The sequence below is a fragment of the Ahaetulla prasina genome, chromosome 8 (assembly GCF_028640845.1).
Source record: "Ahaetulla prasina isolate Xishuangbanna chromosome 8, ASM2864084v1, whole genome shotgun sequence".
NCBI classification, from domain to species: domain Eukaryota; kingdom Metazoa; phylum Chordata; class Lepidosauria; order Squamata; family Colubridae; genus Ahaetulla; species Ahaetulla prasina.
Window position 1 is genome coordinate 32,239,798 of NC_080546.1, and position 16,320 is coordinate 32,256,117.

Here is a 16,320-nt window from a genome sequence, read left to right on the forward strand (position 1 = left end):
TAGAACACAACAGTGGCCATCTACATTTCTGTTACTTCAATCAAGAAGCATAAAGAGGTCTAACTCTATATATTAAGTGTTGGATGTGTTCATGTTAACATGGAAACTTATTTAGCACTCTAGCTTATAACTGAAACATCTATTAGGTAAACTATTTCTCAACTAAATGAAATAACACTTATACAATATTTCTTAAGAAGCTCATCATTAGAATTCCTGATTGAAACTTTTATCTTGCTTAATATTAATACTAAAGAAAGTTACATTGTCATTTTGGTTTGCTCATTTCACTGCAAAGAAGCATATTCTAAATAGTGTTCCTGCCTTGATTCAGTCATCCATTGAGCAGAAACATTAAGTATCTGTCAGTTTCACTATTCCCATGACAGCATGCAATTTTGCAATATGATTCAGTGGATTTTAGAAGCTACAGCCTTCTACTAATAATTGGAAACTGAAGTTATTTTAATTTTATCTAGTCATATACCTGTTATTTTACACATTGAAGTCTGCTTGTTCGTTTAGTATATCTTTAGACCAGGGGTGTCAAACTGGTGACCCATGAGCCAGATACGAAATGTGTAGGCCCACCATAGCTTCACGAAGGGAAAAGACATCACGAAACATCACATGAGACTGTGAGTTTGACACTGGTGCTCTAGACAATTAGTAGTTCTACTTATCTCACTTAACAGTAAAAACTTACATCCTACATGGACATACAACTTATGCTAATATAGTGCAAGTTTGATAACCATCATCATCAGTTTGGATTATTGCAGTGCAGATTAAATGGAGCTAGCCTTGAAGAATATCTGGAAGCTTCAGCTGCTACAGAATGCACCTGTGTGAGCAATCCTGGTGCCCAAAGAAGGGTGTACATAATACTTCTGCTGCACAAGCTACATTGGGTACTAGTTTGATTCCAGGTCCAATTCAAGATATTGGTTATGACCTTTAAAGCCCCATATAGCACAGCGTATGTTGCCTACAGGGCTGTTTTCACTCAAGTGTTTTCCATGTGCAAATTCTGAAAGAGGAATAGACATAGAGATACTTAGATTGTAGCAACCTAACGTAATGCAATACTGAAATGATTGGAGGGGTATGATTAGTTATTCATACTTTTTTTGTGCACAATTCAATCCAGTAAAATGTATAAATGATTTGTAGCATTTGGAAGAATTATTTGCTCTATGATGTTCCAAAAGTTTTCTTGATAATGTCATTAATGGTATGTAGATAATGATAAAAATAGCATTTATAGACGATGTTTAGACTTGACTTTATATGCATTGCTTTTGTACTCTTGGTGCTATGTAGTATATTTAGTGAAAAACACTGAAAAACACTTATAACAACTTCATATTGAAAGTGTTACAATTTTAACTTTACTCTTTTGAGTATTGTAAAACAGTAATAACTTCATAAAATTTTAATATCTATACTTGCAATAATCAAGTAGAGCCAAATGGAGGCACACGGCTAGTCATAGAGTACTAGAAAGCAGACAAATAAACTTGACCTTGCTCATTTTTCTTATCTCTGAAATGACCTATAGCTTCCTAGCTTAATTTTTTTCTCCCTAACCTGAACAGCTGAGCATATTTTGAAATTAGTCAATGAACTGTAGCCACCTTCAGGTTTTATTTTACAATAAATAAGTAAGACATCCTAATAAAATAAAGTTTATCCTAGAAACTAATAAATCTGTGAAATGGAGCATTATATTAAAGTTAAAACTAAAATTTAATATGCAAAAGTTGCATGGGGCAGAAGTGTGATGGGCTGCAAAGGAAATGTTTGTAATCTCATTTAGTTATTGTTTGTTTGATTGATTATTTCTACCTCTTGGAATAAAAATACACTTTGGCAGGTAACAAAAACATCAGATTGCCAACTTTGTTCTAGATATTTTCAAACATATAAACCAACTATTTGCATCTCTGCTTGGATTCATAGTTAATATCCCCAAAACATTGTTCAATGAATCAAAGATTAGCATTTACATTTTTTTAGAAAGTGTACTGTTTGGCAGCTCCTACTTTTTATTTCCATCTCTTTCAATCTGAACAGCTTCTCCATTAGTTGATCTCAGCAAAATGTATGCCCTGGTTTTGTATTCTCTAACTTTTTATTAATGCCAGACTTGTCCAAGTCGCTACATATTGAGAGTCCTTATAGAGTGCCAGCTTTAAAAAGACCTTGGTCATTTGGTCATTTGTGACCATAGCAAGTTTACATCCTTGGATAAAGACTATAAACCAGTGGTTCTCAACCTTTATAGTGCTGCGACCCCTTTAATATAATTCCCCACGATGTGGCGACCCCTTTAATACAATTCCCCACAATGTGGTGACCTCAACCATAAAATTCATCGCGGTAATAGGCAGCGATCTCAGCGCGCCTCAGCAGCTGCAGAAGGGGAAAAAAAGCAGCAAACTGTTCTTTTTAATTTATCGCGCCTGAAGCCATATTGGCTAGCGATCTGACCTGCTTGCGATTGCCTTGAGAACGGAGGCATTAAAGCGGAGACTCCTCCCCTATTAAGTTTTATAGCGCCTGAAGCCAGATTAGGCTAGCGATTGGGTGTGATTGCAGCTGGCTTGAGAGGGAGACATCAGAGCAAAGATTTCTCTCTTTTTGAATTCATCGCGCCTGAAGCTGAATTTGGCTAGCGATTTGAAGAGCCTGCAGCTAGCTTGTGGAGTCAACCATTGGAGCGCGATTCTTCGACTTGCAAGCATACTTCCCATATTTCCGAGGGTCTTAGGCGACCCCTGGCAAATCGTCATTCGACCCCCAATGGGGTCGCGACCCACAGGTTGAGAACCGCTGCTATAAACTAAACTATTCATTTGAAAGAAAGGATTTATTATTAGGCTTCATTAGTTCACAAAGTTTGCAGAATTCAAACAATGTTTTGAAATACATATATCTAACTACACGGAAATTTAATCTTTGGCCAAGTTGCATAAGTATACTCTATATTGTAATAGTGCACTTTTACTATATTAAATATATGTTTGTAAAAATACATGCTGATAAAGCATTTCATTCTGTGTTCTGAATGAAATTTGAAAACAGTTATTTCTTAGTTCGCAGAATTTTAACCATCAAGAATGAAGATTCCACCTCTGAAATTCAGAATTCATCCCTTTTACTTCGAGGGAAGAGGACCTTTAAGTTGACTTTTCAGGGCAAAAATTCATCTAGTTCTGTGAAAGAAGTCTGCCCTATTTAACATTTTGTCTGCAAATACTGAATTACAGACTATCACATCTGTTTTATTAAATATTTGCAATGGAATGCAATGTTAGTATTTTAGTGGTGCATAAATGAATATGCCGTTCTAATTGTTCTGAGCTACAAATGGCAGACATTCCTGAAAGCAAGTTGCTATTAATAACACTGTTATACATTTTCTTCTCATGATAACGCCAACAGCTGACAAGAATGCAGGCCATCTTGCCTATTTGCTTTAGTGCAGTTGCATTCCATTCACATTTTTCTCATAGCACGTTGTTCTTCAACATCCCATTTTAAGAGGTTCCCTAATTCCAAGATGAGTATCAGTTCATAATTTTGGCAAAGTTCCCTGCACTTGAGAAAGAAAGAAGTGTTTATTGCAGACCTACTTTTTGATGTTAACAATATTTATCTTGCTGATGTTAATTTCATTTTGGTTTTAATTAATTACTGGTTGCATATATTTTTGATCTTGTTCCTCGAGAATATGTCTTCTTCCTGAACAGCATTATTATTGACATAATTGTATATAGTGAATTTTCAAATTTACATTCAGTTTAACTATTACTTTATCAGATAGGTAAAACAAGGTTTGGAATGTTTGTGGTGCAAGGGTTGGCTTAAGGATCTCAAGATAAGGTAATAACTAATGTCTGGACTGATGCAGTTTTAATTCATTGATTTAGATTTTCAGTTTCTGCTTGCATATATACTTGACAAATACTGTGTTTCCCTGAAAATAAGACCTGTCTTATATTTTTTTGAACCCTGAAATAAGGGCCTAGCCTTATTGCCATGTGCTCAAAAGCCCGATTGGGCTTATTATCAGGGGATGTCATATTTTGGGGAAACGGTAAATAGTGGCCTTGTACATACTTTCAGTGTAGCACTGCAGTTCTTACAGGTTCTTACAGGTTCTTACATACAGTTCTTACATACATGAGCAAGTAATGGATACAAACTTAAGGTAAACCACTCCAAACTCGATTGCAGAAAATATGACTTCAGCAACAGAGTGCTCAATGCCTGGAATACATTACTTGACTCTGGTTTCTTCCCCAATCCCCCAAAACTTTAACCTTAGACTGTCTACTGTTGACCTCACCCCCATTCCTAAGAGGTCTTGAAAGGGTGTGCATAAGCGCACTAGCGTGCCTACCGTCCAAGTCCTAATGTTCCCTTTTATTCGTATCCATTTCATGTATTCATAATTATGTTTATACTTATATCTGTTATATAATACATGCTTGACAAAATAAATAAATAAATAAAAAAATGTAGTTCATATTAACTTATTTCACAAATGTTGTACACTGCTCAATCATAGTCTCTTAAAATGTTCACAACAATTAATATAAAACAAAAGGTTTTTTTTAAAAAAGATAAGCCCTATCAAAATCAACACAAAAACCAAAGTAGTACATACATTGCTTAGTACGTACTTAAGCAATGATCAGGACAATATATAATAACATTCTATCAAACAATCACCTACATTTAAGCCTAAAAAACGATGATACTCTTCACCTCTTTCCTAAATAATATTAGAGAAAGTATAAATTTTGGGGCCCAGAACAATTGATAGGATGGGGCAGCCCCAAAATGGCCTTTATCTATGATTCTATGCTCTATGATTTCTATGATTTTCAAGCATCACAAACACACGTCCCTGATAAAACATAAAATGGGCAAAATCTGGGTTAAGGAAGATTATCTTGTTGAGAATATTTTTTGTAATTTCAAAAGTTTGCATTTAATACTCCTTCACACACTCTCCCCGTGAGTACATAGGCTTCCTCACTCCACTTTCCTTAATAGTGGAGCTGACAGAGGGTAAATTGACGGGGCTTTCATTGAATAAGGGGCAGAACATGCCCTGAGGATTACCCACACAGTTCATATCAGTCACACTATCAACATCAATGCAGCTGGAGATCCCTTCAGCTTCCTGGTGGCTGCTGGCAGAAAAGCTGTCTCTTGCCTCAGTGGTCAGTGCAGAAGTCTCATAGGAGCCACTTATCACCTCAATCTATTGCTCCCCTTCCCTCAGCAGTAATCAGGCAGCCTTCTCTAAACACATGAAAAATACGTTTGCATCCTTACCAGAAAATAAGTACATAGGGATGTGTTTTGAACTCATTAAAACATTTTGTGTGTTTTAGCCTCTTAATTATAAAATAAAAATAAAAAAGTCTGTGTTTTGGAGAAGTGAATGGAAACCTTTTAAATCTTAATGACGTCCTTCTAGTGACAACTATTTTTCTGCTGCATGTTGATGCTCTTCTGATTAAATAATAATAATATAATAATAATTACAGAGTTGGAAGGGACCTTGGAGGTCTTCTAGTCCAACCCCCTGCCCAGGCAGGAAACCTTACACCACTTAGACAAATGGTTATCCAACATCTTCTTAAAAATTTCCAGTGTTAGAGCATTCACAATTTCTGCAGGCAAGTTGTTCCACTCACTAATTGTTCTGTCAGGAAATTTCTCCTTAGTTCTAAGTTGCTTCTCTCCTTGATTAGTTTCCACCCATTGCTTCTTGTTCTACCCTCGGGTGCTTTGGAGAATAGTTTGACTCCCTCTTCTTTGTGGCAACCCCTGAGATATTGGAACACTGCTATCATGTCTCCCCTAGCCCTTCTTTTCATTAACATAAAATGTTGGGATTTTATATTAGGAATACACTTTTTATATTCACACAATATAAAATGTGTATTCCTTGAAAAGAATTGCTCATGATTTCTGGAGTTTAGGAATTCAGATTTTTGTCCTTATTTGTTCTCCATTTTTCCATTCCAATTCTCTAGTTATTTTCAGAGACTATAGTTCTGCCATATTGTCCGCTATGATTAAAGTTTCTGTTCTTTTATTCTCTTCTTGCTTATCCTAAGAAGCTCTCTCCTTCAACTAATAATGGACCGTTAGTGCCTTCTTTCTCTTCTGATAAAATATATAAATATGAATAAGACATTCTGCTTTCTTATTCATTACTTTTCCATTTGTTTTTCCTTCCAATAGTCCTACAAACTCTAGCCTTTCCTTTTAAGTTCTAACATTCCTAAACAAAATAACTGTTTTGGGGCATTTAAATTCTGACATACCTAAAAAATAACTTTTCTTTTTTGGGGCATTTCTAACAAGCCTAGTTCATGTCATAGTATATTATAGAGGGAATCTCCTAGATGCCTCTTTAAGCAGAGAGGAGTTTTTCTAAATTATTCTGAGAAAGCAGTTGAAGTTAGTAAAAAAAAAACACCTTTAATTTTTGTACATTATTTCTGCAGACTGTACCATTAAGTTTTTATTTGTGCTTAATTGGACTGCTTGTGGCTTTTAAAGAAGTATATTTGGCAATGTTTAATATATGCTTAAACTTGTTTTATTGTTCTCAATTTGATTGCTTAGCAATGAATTGCATGGATTCTGTCTAGAGAGATGTTATGTGTAACTATCAAATTATTTGCATCCTTGGAATAACTAAAAATGCAACAAGAGTAGATCTGTACTATCTAATCCCTCCAGGAATCTCCTGTAGTTTCTTAGAGTCTGCAACAGATTTCCTACTTAGGCCGTAAACTATTAGCTCCAAAACCTTCAACTCAATTGGCATTGTTCTAATTCTGATGAAAAAATTGGAGCATGATTTCCAAATATCAGACTGCCATATTGGATCCCAATTTATAAACAAAACTGAGGATACTGAAACAGTTTGGCAACTGTCATGAATGCCATGAAAGCCTGAATTATATGGAACAAGGTGGTTGAATATTGAAATCAGATCCATAGAATGTTAGCAACATCTAGACTTTTTTCTAAGTATTAATATCTCAATTTTTCATTTATATAAATTATGGTAGTTTGCTATTTCATTGTATATGATTGTTTTCACATGCAGTATAGCATGAAATAAATGCATTATTAAAAAAACATAGTATTCTAGTACTTAGTAAGTACTAGCAATTTTTGAGACCTTTAGATGCTGTTTAGTAATAAAATGACATGCTTTTCCATTACTGAACATGTAGGGGCACTGCAACACTGTGATAAAAAAGTGTTGAGATGAATTAATACAAACTCTATAAGTATGTTGCAGAAATTATACTTCATTAAACAAATTCTGCCTCTGCAAAAATTATGTATATCCCTTGCAAATTTTAGGGTTTAAATATTGTATTTAAAGCATTATTAGGTAGATTGGTATGGAAAAATAATCTTATTAAGCTAATGCTAATTTTTCTATTTTCTTTCTATTCTATTTGACCTAAACGGATTTGATAAGAAAGAAATATATAAATAAAAATTAATTAACATATTCTAGAATTAATAAGTATGATAATTAGTATTTGTATGTATCTACTCAGATATATACAATAAAGCTGTAGTTAAATCTAATAATCCAATGTATTTAAAAAATCCAAATGAACAAACAGAAAAATAATTTAATTTTTTGGTATTCATTCCTTAATACACTTTTCTCTATTTCTTTTACAGATATACTGAGAAAAGAAAAACTGTTAATATCTCTTTTTCCTTTCCAGCAGTGAGCAGTGGAAGTTTATTACTTTTTATAAAGTATTGACTATGATATGCTTAGCAGTCTTTGAGGACTGATGGGCATTTAGATATCAGAATTAGCATACTAACTTGACTGGATTTATATGTTGCTTCTAAAGCAGTAATGCAGAACATAATACAGCATATAATGAAAAATGTTATGAATAAAAATCAGGATTGTACAACAGGCTACATTTATCGTAAATAGTTAAGATGTAAGGAAAAAATGGTTATAGGACCTATCCTATAACCATTAAAATACAACTACATTTTAAGGAAAAATAATAACATTGAGATAAGAAAAATATCAACCAATATACATACTTCAGTGCAAGTGTACAGAAGTATATCTTGGTCGAAACAAGTTTTCTCTGAATTAATATACAGGTAGTCCTCGACTTACAACAATTCAAAGTTACAGTGGCACTGAAAAAAGCAACTTATGGCTGTTTTTCACAGTTACAACCTTTCCAGCACCCCCATGATCATGTGATCAAAATTCAGATGCTTGGCAACTGGTTCAGTGACCCAGGATTATGTGATCCCCTTTTGTGACCTTTTGACAAGCAAAGTCAATGGGGAAGCCAGATTCACTGAATAACCGTGTAACTAACTTAATGACTACAGTGATTTACTTAACTGTGGCAAGAAATGTTATAAAATGGGGCAAAATGCACATCAAATTTCTCACATAACAACTCACTTTGTTGTTGTTGTTAGTTGCAAAGTTGTGTCCGACCCATCGCGATCCCATGGACAACGTTCCTCCAGGCCTTCCTGTCCTCTACCATTCTCTGGAGTCCATTTAAACTCATGCCTATTGCTTCAGTGACTCCATCCAGCCACCTCGTTCTCTTGTCGTCCCCTTCTTCTTTTGCCCTCAATCTTTCCCAGCATTAGGCTCTTCTCCAGTGAGTCCTTCTTTCTCATTAGGTGGCCAAAGTATTTCAGTTTCATCTTCAGGATCTGGCCTTCTAAAGAGCAGTCAGGGTTGATCTCCTTTAGAACTGACTTGTTTGTTCGCCTTGCAGTCCAAGGGACTCGCAGGAGTCTTCTCCAGCAACAGAGTTCAAAGGCCTCAATTCTTTGGCGCTCAGCCTTTCTTATGGTCCAACCTTCACAGCCATACATTGCAACTGGGAAAACCATAGCCTTGACTAGACGCACTTTTGTTGGCAGGGTGATGTCCCTGCTTTTTAGTATGCTGTCTAGATTTGCCATAGCTATCCTCCCCAGGAGCAAGCGTCTTTTAATTTCTTGGCTGCAGTCCCCATCTGTGGTGATCTTGGAGCCCAGGAAAATAAAATCTGTCACTACCTCCATTTCTTCACCCTCTATCTGCCAGGAATTGAGAGGGCCATGATTTTAGTTTTCTTAATGTTGCATTTCAAGCCAACTTTTGCACTCTCCTTCACTCGCATCAAGAGGCTCTTTAGTTCTTCTTCGCTTTCTGCCATTAGAGTGGTATCATCTGCATATCTGAGGTTGTTGATATTTCTTCCGGCAATCTTAATTCCAATTTTTGATTCATTTAGCCCCGCCTTTCTCATGATGTGTTCTGCATATAAGTTAAATAGGCAGGGTGATAGTATACAGCCTTGCCGGACTCCTTTCCCAATTTTGAACCAATCAGTGGTTCCGTGTCCAGTTCTCACTGTGGCTTCTTGACCCGCATACAGGTTTCTCAAGAGACAAATAAGATGGTCCCATCTCTTTAAGAACTTGCCACAATTTGTTATGATCCACACAATCAAAGGCTTTAGCTTAGTCAATGAAGCAGAAGTAGATGTTTTTCTGGAACTCCCTAGCTTTTTCCATGATCCAGCGTATGTTGGCAATTTGATCTCTAGTTTCTCTGCCTCTACGAAATCCTGCCTGTACTTCTGGTAGTTCTCGATCCTGCTCGATCCTGCTGGAGTCTAGCTTGTAGGATTTTAAGCATAACCTTACTAGCATGTGAAATGAGTGCAATGGTGCGATAGTTTGAATAGTCTTTGGCATTGCCTTTCTTTGGAATTGGAATGTAAACTGACCTTTTCCAATCCTGTGGCCATTGTTGAGTTTTCCAAATTTCCTGGCAAATTGGGTGTAGCACTTTTACTGCACTTTTACGTCTTTTAAGATTTTGAATAGCTCAGCTGGAATACTGTCTTCTCCAGTAGCTTTGTTGTTGCTCAGATTTCCTAAGGCCCATTTGACTTCACATTCTAGGATGTCTGGCTCAAGGTCAGTGACCACCCCATTGTGGTTATCAGGGATGTTAAGCTCATTCTTGTATAGTTCTTCTGTGTAACTTTGCTACCTCTTCTTAATCTCTTCTGCCTCTGTTAGGTCCCTGCCATTTTGGTCCTTTATCATGCCCATGAAATGTTCCCTTCATATCTCCAATTTTCTTGAATAGATCTCTGGTCCTCCCTATTCTATTGTTTTCTTCTATTTCTTTGCACTGTTCATTTAAGAATGCATTCTTATCTCTTCTAGCTATTCTCTGGAATTCTGCATTCAACTGGGTGTATCTTTCTCTTTCTCCCTTGCCTTTCGCTTCCCTTCTTTCCTCAGCTATTTGCAGAGCTTCCTCAGACAGCCATTTTGCTTTCTTGCATTTCTTTTTCTTTGGAATGGTTTTAGTTGCTACCTCTTGTACAATGTTGCGAACCTCCGTCCATAGTTCATGAGGCACTCTGTCTATCAGATCTAATTCTTTAAATCTATTTATCACCTCTACTGTATATTCATCAGGGATATGATTTAGTTCATACCTGAGTGGCCTGGTGCTTTCCCCTACTTTCTTTAGTTTAAGCCTAAATTTTGCAAGAAGAAGCTCATGATCTGAGCCACAGTCAGCTCCTGGTCTTGTTTTTACTGACTGTATAGGGCTTCTCCATCTTTGGCTGCAGAGCACATAGTCAATCTGATTTCTGTGTTGACCATCTGGTCATGTCAATGTGTAGAGTCATCTCTTAGGTTGCTGGAAAAGAGTGTTTGCTATGACCATCGTATTATCTTGACAGAATTCTATCAGCCTATGCCCTGCTTCATTTTGTACTCCAAGGCCATACTTGCCTGTTATTCCGGTTATGTTCCTACTTTAGCATTCCAATCTCCCATGATGATAAGCACATCATTTTTTGGTATTAATTCTATCAGGTGCTGTAGGGCTTCATAGAACCTGTCAATTTCCTCTTCTTCAGCACCAGTGGTTGGGGCATAGACTTGAACTACTGTGATATTGAATGGTTTGCCTTGGATTCGGACTGAGATCATTCTGTCATTTTGGGGATTGTATCCCAGTATTGCTTTTCCTACTTTTTTATTGGTTATGAAGGCTACTCCATTTCTTCTGAGGGATTCTTGCCCACAGTAGTATACCTGATGGTCATCTGAATTAAATTTGCCCATTCCTGTCCACTTTAGTTCGCTGATTCCTAAGATGTCGATGTTCAGTCTTGTCATCTCTTGTTTGACCACATCCAACTTGCCTTGATTCATGGATTTTACATTCCAGCCAGCATTAATACTGGCAAGATTAATCTGGAAAGCTCCCAAACAAGGGAAGAAGCTCATGATCTGAGCCACAGTCAGCTCCTGGTCTTGTTTTTACTGACTGTATAGGGCTTCTCCATCTTTGGCTGCAGAGCACATAGTCAATCTGATTTCTGTGTTGACCATCTGGTGATGTCCATGTAGAGTCATCTCTTAGGTTGCTGGAAAAGAGTGTTTGCTATGACCATCGTATTATCTTGACAGAATTCTATCAGCCTATGCCCTGCTTCATTTTGTACTCCAAGGCCATACTTGCCTGTTATTCCGGTTATGTTCCTACTTTAGCATTCCAATCTCCCATGATGATAAGCACATCATTTTTTGGTATTAATTCTATCAGGTGCTGTAGGGCTTCATAGAACCTGTCAATTTCCTCTTCTTCAGCACCAGTGGTTGGGGCATAGACTTGAACTACTGTGATATTGAATGGTTTGCCTTGGATTCGGACTGAGATCATTCTGTCATTTTGGGGATTGTATCCCAGTATTGCTTTTCCTACTTTTTTATTGGTTATGAAGGCTACTCCATTTCTTCTGAGGGATTCTTGCCCACAGTAGTATACCTGATGGTCATCTGAATTAAATTTGCCCATTCCTGTCCACTTTAGTTCGCTGATTCCTAAGATGTCGATGTTCAGTCTTGTCATCTCTTGTTTGACCACATCCAACTTGCCTTGATTCATGGATTTTACATTCCAGCCAGCATTAATACTGGCAAGATTAATCTGGAAAGCTCCCAAACAAGGGATGATGATGATGATAATGAAGAAGAAACTGATGATCATTGCCTTCTGCTTTAGTGGGTGCCATAATTTTTATCATTCATGACTAACAATACAAATTATACAAATGTGTACATTACTGAAGATAATACTGCTTGTAAGATATTTGAATGCCTAACATAAACATGTTTTTATCATGGTTGGAGTATCAGGTAATCAAAGAATTGAGCAAGTATATACAGTATGATTTGAAAAACAAAACTAACATTTCCTGAAGCACACATTGAAAATACTTTTTTTTCTTGTTGGCTTTGAAATGGCCCCTCCTTTTTGGGAGGGGAAATAAATAAACAGAAGAATGTGATTGATACGTCTCGTTGAAATAGAAAACTTTAGCTATGAGAAATAATGTATGGTAATTTTTAAATACTGCTTTCCTCATAGCCTCTGAAGATCCCAATGATAATTTATGAATAGACAACTTTTATAGGAAATTTCTGCCTTTTTTGGGAAATAGGCTGAATATGTAAATGATCAGAATGGCAATTGGCATATCATTAGTACATCAGAAGTAAGCTGTAGAAAATGTGAAGAACTGATTCATGCATATTAACAAAAGTACTTTAGAATTTAGGCTTTTCATTCAGTGCCTGTACCCCTTCTTGAGTTTCATTCTTCCCCGTGGATTGCCCCCCTTCTTTAACTATCTGTACAGGCCCTTTTCTTTTCCCCCCAAACCTCCCCCATCTCTGTTCAATGGATAATCTGTAAAGTTCATGCTGCCACTGCTGCTTTGAGTGGGAGCGTTGTTTTGCCCATTTCGTACCAGCTTTGTTACTATGCAGTATTTTTCGGCTGTTTTTGCTCATTATCATACAGCTGGTATTTAGAAGAGTGAAGCAGGCAGAAGCTGCACTGTCTGCAAGTATAAGAAGTTCTTTTGCATTTGGGAAACTGGCAGATGGGGCATGTGTTTTAAACGGATTTTGCTGATAGCAGACTACATTAAAAATCATTCTGAGAAAGACTAAGGTCAGCCTATGAATTCAGAGCTTGAGAGGTATTCAGCTTTTGGAAACCCTTTTAAGAATATAAATTAATGGACGAAAGTGGAAAATGCACAACTGTCTACTCAATTTTCCCATTGATGATATGACTTGTTCATTATCTATTGGCCTTTATTATCTCACTGAAAGACAAAACATAAATATTTTAATAAAGAAACAATAGTTACAAATTTGGGAAATAATCATAAGACAATTGTAAAATATATCTTTGCACATAAAAGGACCTAGCTAGTGGAACCCAACGTGTTTAGTTTCAGAATTTCAGAGTACTACAGAGCCACTACTGATAAACAAATAAGAGCACTGAACCAAAAATTTTACACAAATCAACATTTTCCTATTTTGAGGGAGGGAAGTAGTTTCTACTTGAAGATAAGATTTTATTTAATATTAAACTGAACATATTTAAATAAACTGCTTGCATAAATATTCTAGATGATATTCTATTGGGTATTCATATAATTCTATTAATAGCTGCAATTATTTATTTATTTATTTATTTTATTTTATTAAATTTTTATACCGCCCTTCTCCCGAAGGACTCAGGGAGTACAGCCAGAATAAAAACAAAATATATACAATTTAAAACAACAATTAAAAAGAGCAAATTTTAAAGGCTGATTATTAAAATTTAGATTTAAAAATTTAAAAATATTAAGAATACCCAATTTAAAATTCAACACAAATTATGCCAGTCCCGCTTTAATAAATAGATATGTTTTGAGCTCACGGCGGAAGGTCCGAAGATCAGGCACTTGACGCAGGCCAGGGGGAAGTTCGTTCCAGAGCGTCACTGCCCCCACAGAGAAGGCCCTACTCCTGGGGGCCGCCAGCCGACACTGTTTGGCGGACGGCACCCTGAGAAGACCCTCTCTGTGAGGCGTCTGGTCGGTGGGAGGCAAAGGGTAACAGCAGGCGGTCTCGTAAGTACCGGGTCCTAAGCCATGGGCGCTTTAAAGATAGTTACCAAAATCTTGAAGCGCACCCGAAAGACCACAGGAAGCCAGTGCAAGCTACGGAGCAGCGATGTCACGTGGGAGCCACGAGCGGCTCCCGTTACTACTCGCGCAGCCGCATTCTGGACTAACTGCAGCCTCCGGGTGCACCTCAAGGGCAGCCCCATGTAAAGAGCATTGCAATAATCCAGCCTAGACGTAACCAGAGCGTGAGTGACCGTGCATAAGGCATCCCGGTCAAGGAAGGGACGCAACTGGCGAACCAAGCGAACTTGGTAAAAGGCCCTCCTGGCGACGGCCGCCAGGTGTTCATCAAAAGACAGCCGTCCATCCAGGAGGACGCCCAAGTTGCGAACCACCTCCTTTGGGGCCACTAACTCGCCCCCAACAGTCAGCTGCACCCGCAGCTGACTGTACCGGGATGCCGGCATCCACAGCCACTCCGTCTTGGAGGGATTGAGCTTGAGTCTGTTTCTCCCCATCCAGACCCGTACAGCCTCCAAACACCGGGACAGCACTTTGACCGCTTCGTTGGGGTGGTCCGGGGTGGAAAAATACAGCTGAGTATCATCAGCGTACAGATGATAACTCACCCCGAAACCACTGATGACCTCACCCAGCGGCTTCATATAGATGTTGAACAGGGTAGGCGAGAGAATCGACCCCTGAGGCACTCCACAAGTGAGGCGCCTCGAGGACGACCTCTGCCCCCCTGTCAACACCGTCTGCGACCGGTCAGAGAGATAGGAGGAGAACCACCGATAAACGGTGCCCCCCACTCCCAATCCCTCCAACCGGCGCAGCAGGATACCATGGTCGATGGTATCGAAGGCCGCTGAGAGATCTAATAGGACCAAGGCAGAGGAACAACCCCTGTCCCTGGCCCTCCAGAGGTCATCCACCAACGCGACCAAAGCCGTCTCCGTGCTATAACCGGGTCGGAAGCCAGACTGGAACGGGTCTAGATAGACAGTTTCCTCCAGGTGCCGAGGGAGCTGCCATGCAACCACACTCTCTACAACCTTCGCCACAAAGCGAAGGTTGGAGACTGGACGGTAATTACCCAAAATAGCTGGGTCCAGGGAAGGCTTCTTGAGGAGAGGTCTCACCACCGTCTCTTTCAAGGCGGCGGGGAAAACCCCTTCCATCAAAGAAGCATTTATAATCCCCTGGAGCCAGCCTAGTGTCACTTCCTGAGCAGCCAGCACTAACCAGGAAGGGCACGGGTCCAGTAAACATGTAATTGCATGTAACCTCCCCAGCAACCTGTCCATGTCCTCGGGAGCCACAGACTCAAACTCATCCCAAATAACCTCAACAAGACGTGTCTCTGTCATCTCAGCTGGATCATCGCAATCTTGGTCCAAACTATCCCAAAGCTGAACGATTTTATCGTATAGATAACCGTTAAACTCCTCAGCTCGTCCCTGTAAGGGGTCATCCCGTCCCTCTTGATGGAGGAGGGAACGGGTCACCCGAAACAGGGCGGCCGGGCGGTTATCTGCCGATGCAATGAGGGTGGAAACGTAGGAACGTTTCGCCTCCCTCATTGCCACTAGGTAGGTCCTAGTAAAGGACCTCACTAGTGTCCGATCAGCCTCGGAACAGCTAGACCTCCAAGTACTCTCTAGGCGTCTTCTCCGGCGTTTCATCTCTCTCAGCTCCTCGGAAAACCAGGGAGCCAATTGAGATCTACGCCGGGTCAGAGGCCGCAAAGGCACGACACGGTCCAAAGCCCCAGCCGCGGCCCGTTCCCAGGCCGCAACCAGTTCTTCAGTCGTGCCGTGGGTAAGATCCTCAGGGAACGGCCCAAGCTCCGTCCGGAACCTCTCCGGGTCCATCAGGCGCCTGGGACGGAACCAACGCATTGGCTCCGTCTCCCTGCGGTGGTGAGCGGCGGTCCGAAAGTCTAGGCGAAGAAGAAAATGATCTGACCATGACACTGGCTCTTTAACTAATTAGCAGGCATCCTTTAGAAACATTTTTGTCCTAAAACTCCAAAATCATCTTGTACATCATCCAAATACAATAATGGACTTCAATTAATTATTTAATAATTTATGTCATCCAAAGACTAGTATAAATGTAGCTTTTGGGTTTTTTTTAATTTACATTTATATCCCGCCCTTCTCCGAAGACTCAGGGCGGCTTACACTATGTTAGCAATAGTCTTCATCCATTTGTATATTATATACAAAGTCAACTTATTGCCTCCAACAATCTGGGT

General features: G+C 38.9%; 1 protein-coding gene across 9 annotated transcripts in view; it reads left to right on the forward strand.

Moving 5' to 3' along the window:
* The window catches only part of FBXW7 (F-box and WD repeat domain containing 7), a 139,978-nt gene that overhangs the window by 74,972 nt on the left and 48,686 nt on the right, over positions 1-16,320 (forward strand). For 2 of the 9 annotated variants that reach the window (XM_058192153.1, XM_058192156.1), the window contains one exon: positions 3,099-4,529. The exons of the other annotated variants lie outside the window; for them this stretch is intronic. In XM_058192153.1, the coding sequence (XP_058048136.1) occupies positions 3,099-3,244 (146 nt within the window). In that variant the 3' untranslated portion in view covers positions 3,245-4,529. Of the gene's footprint in view, positions 1-3,098; positions 4,530-16,320 lie in introns of those variants that run through there. 9 annotated transcript variants of the gene reach the window in all.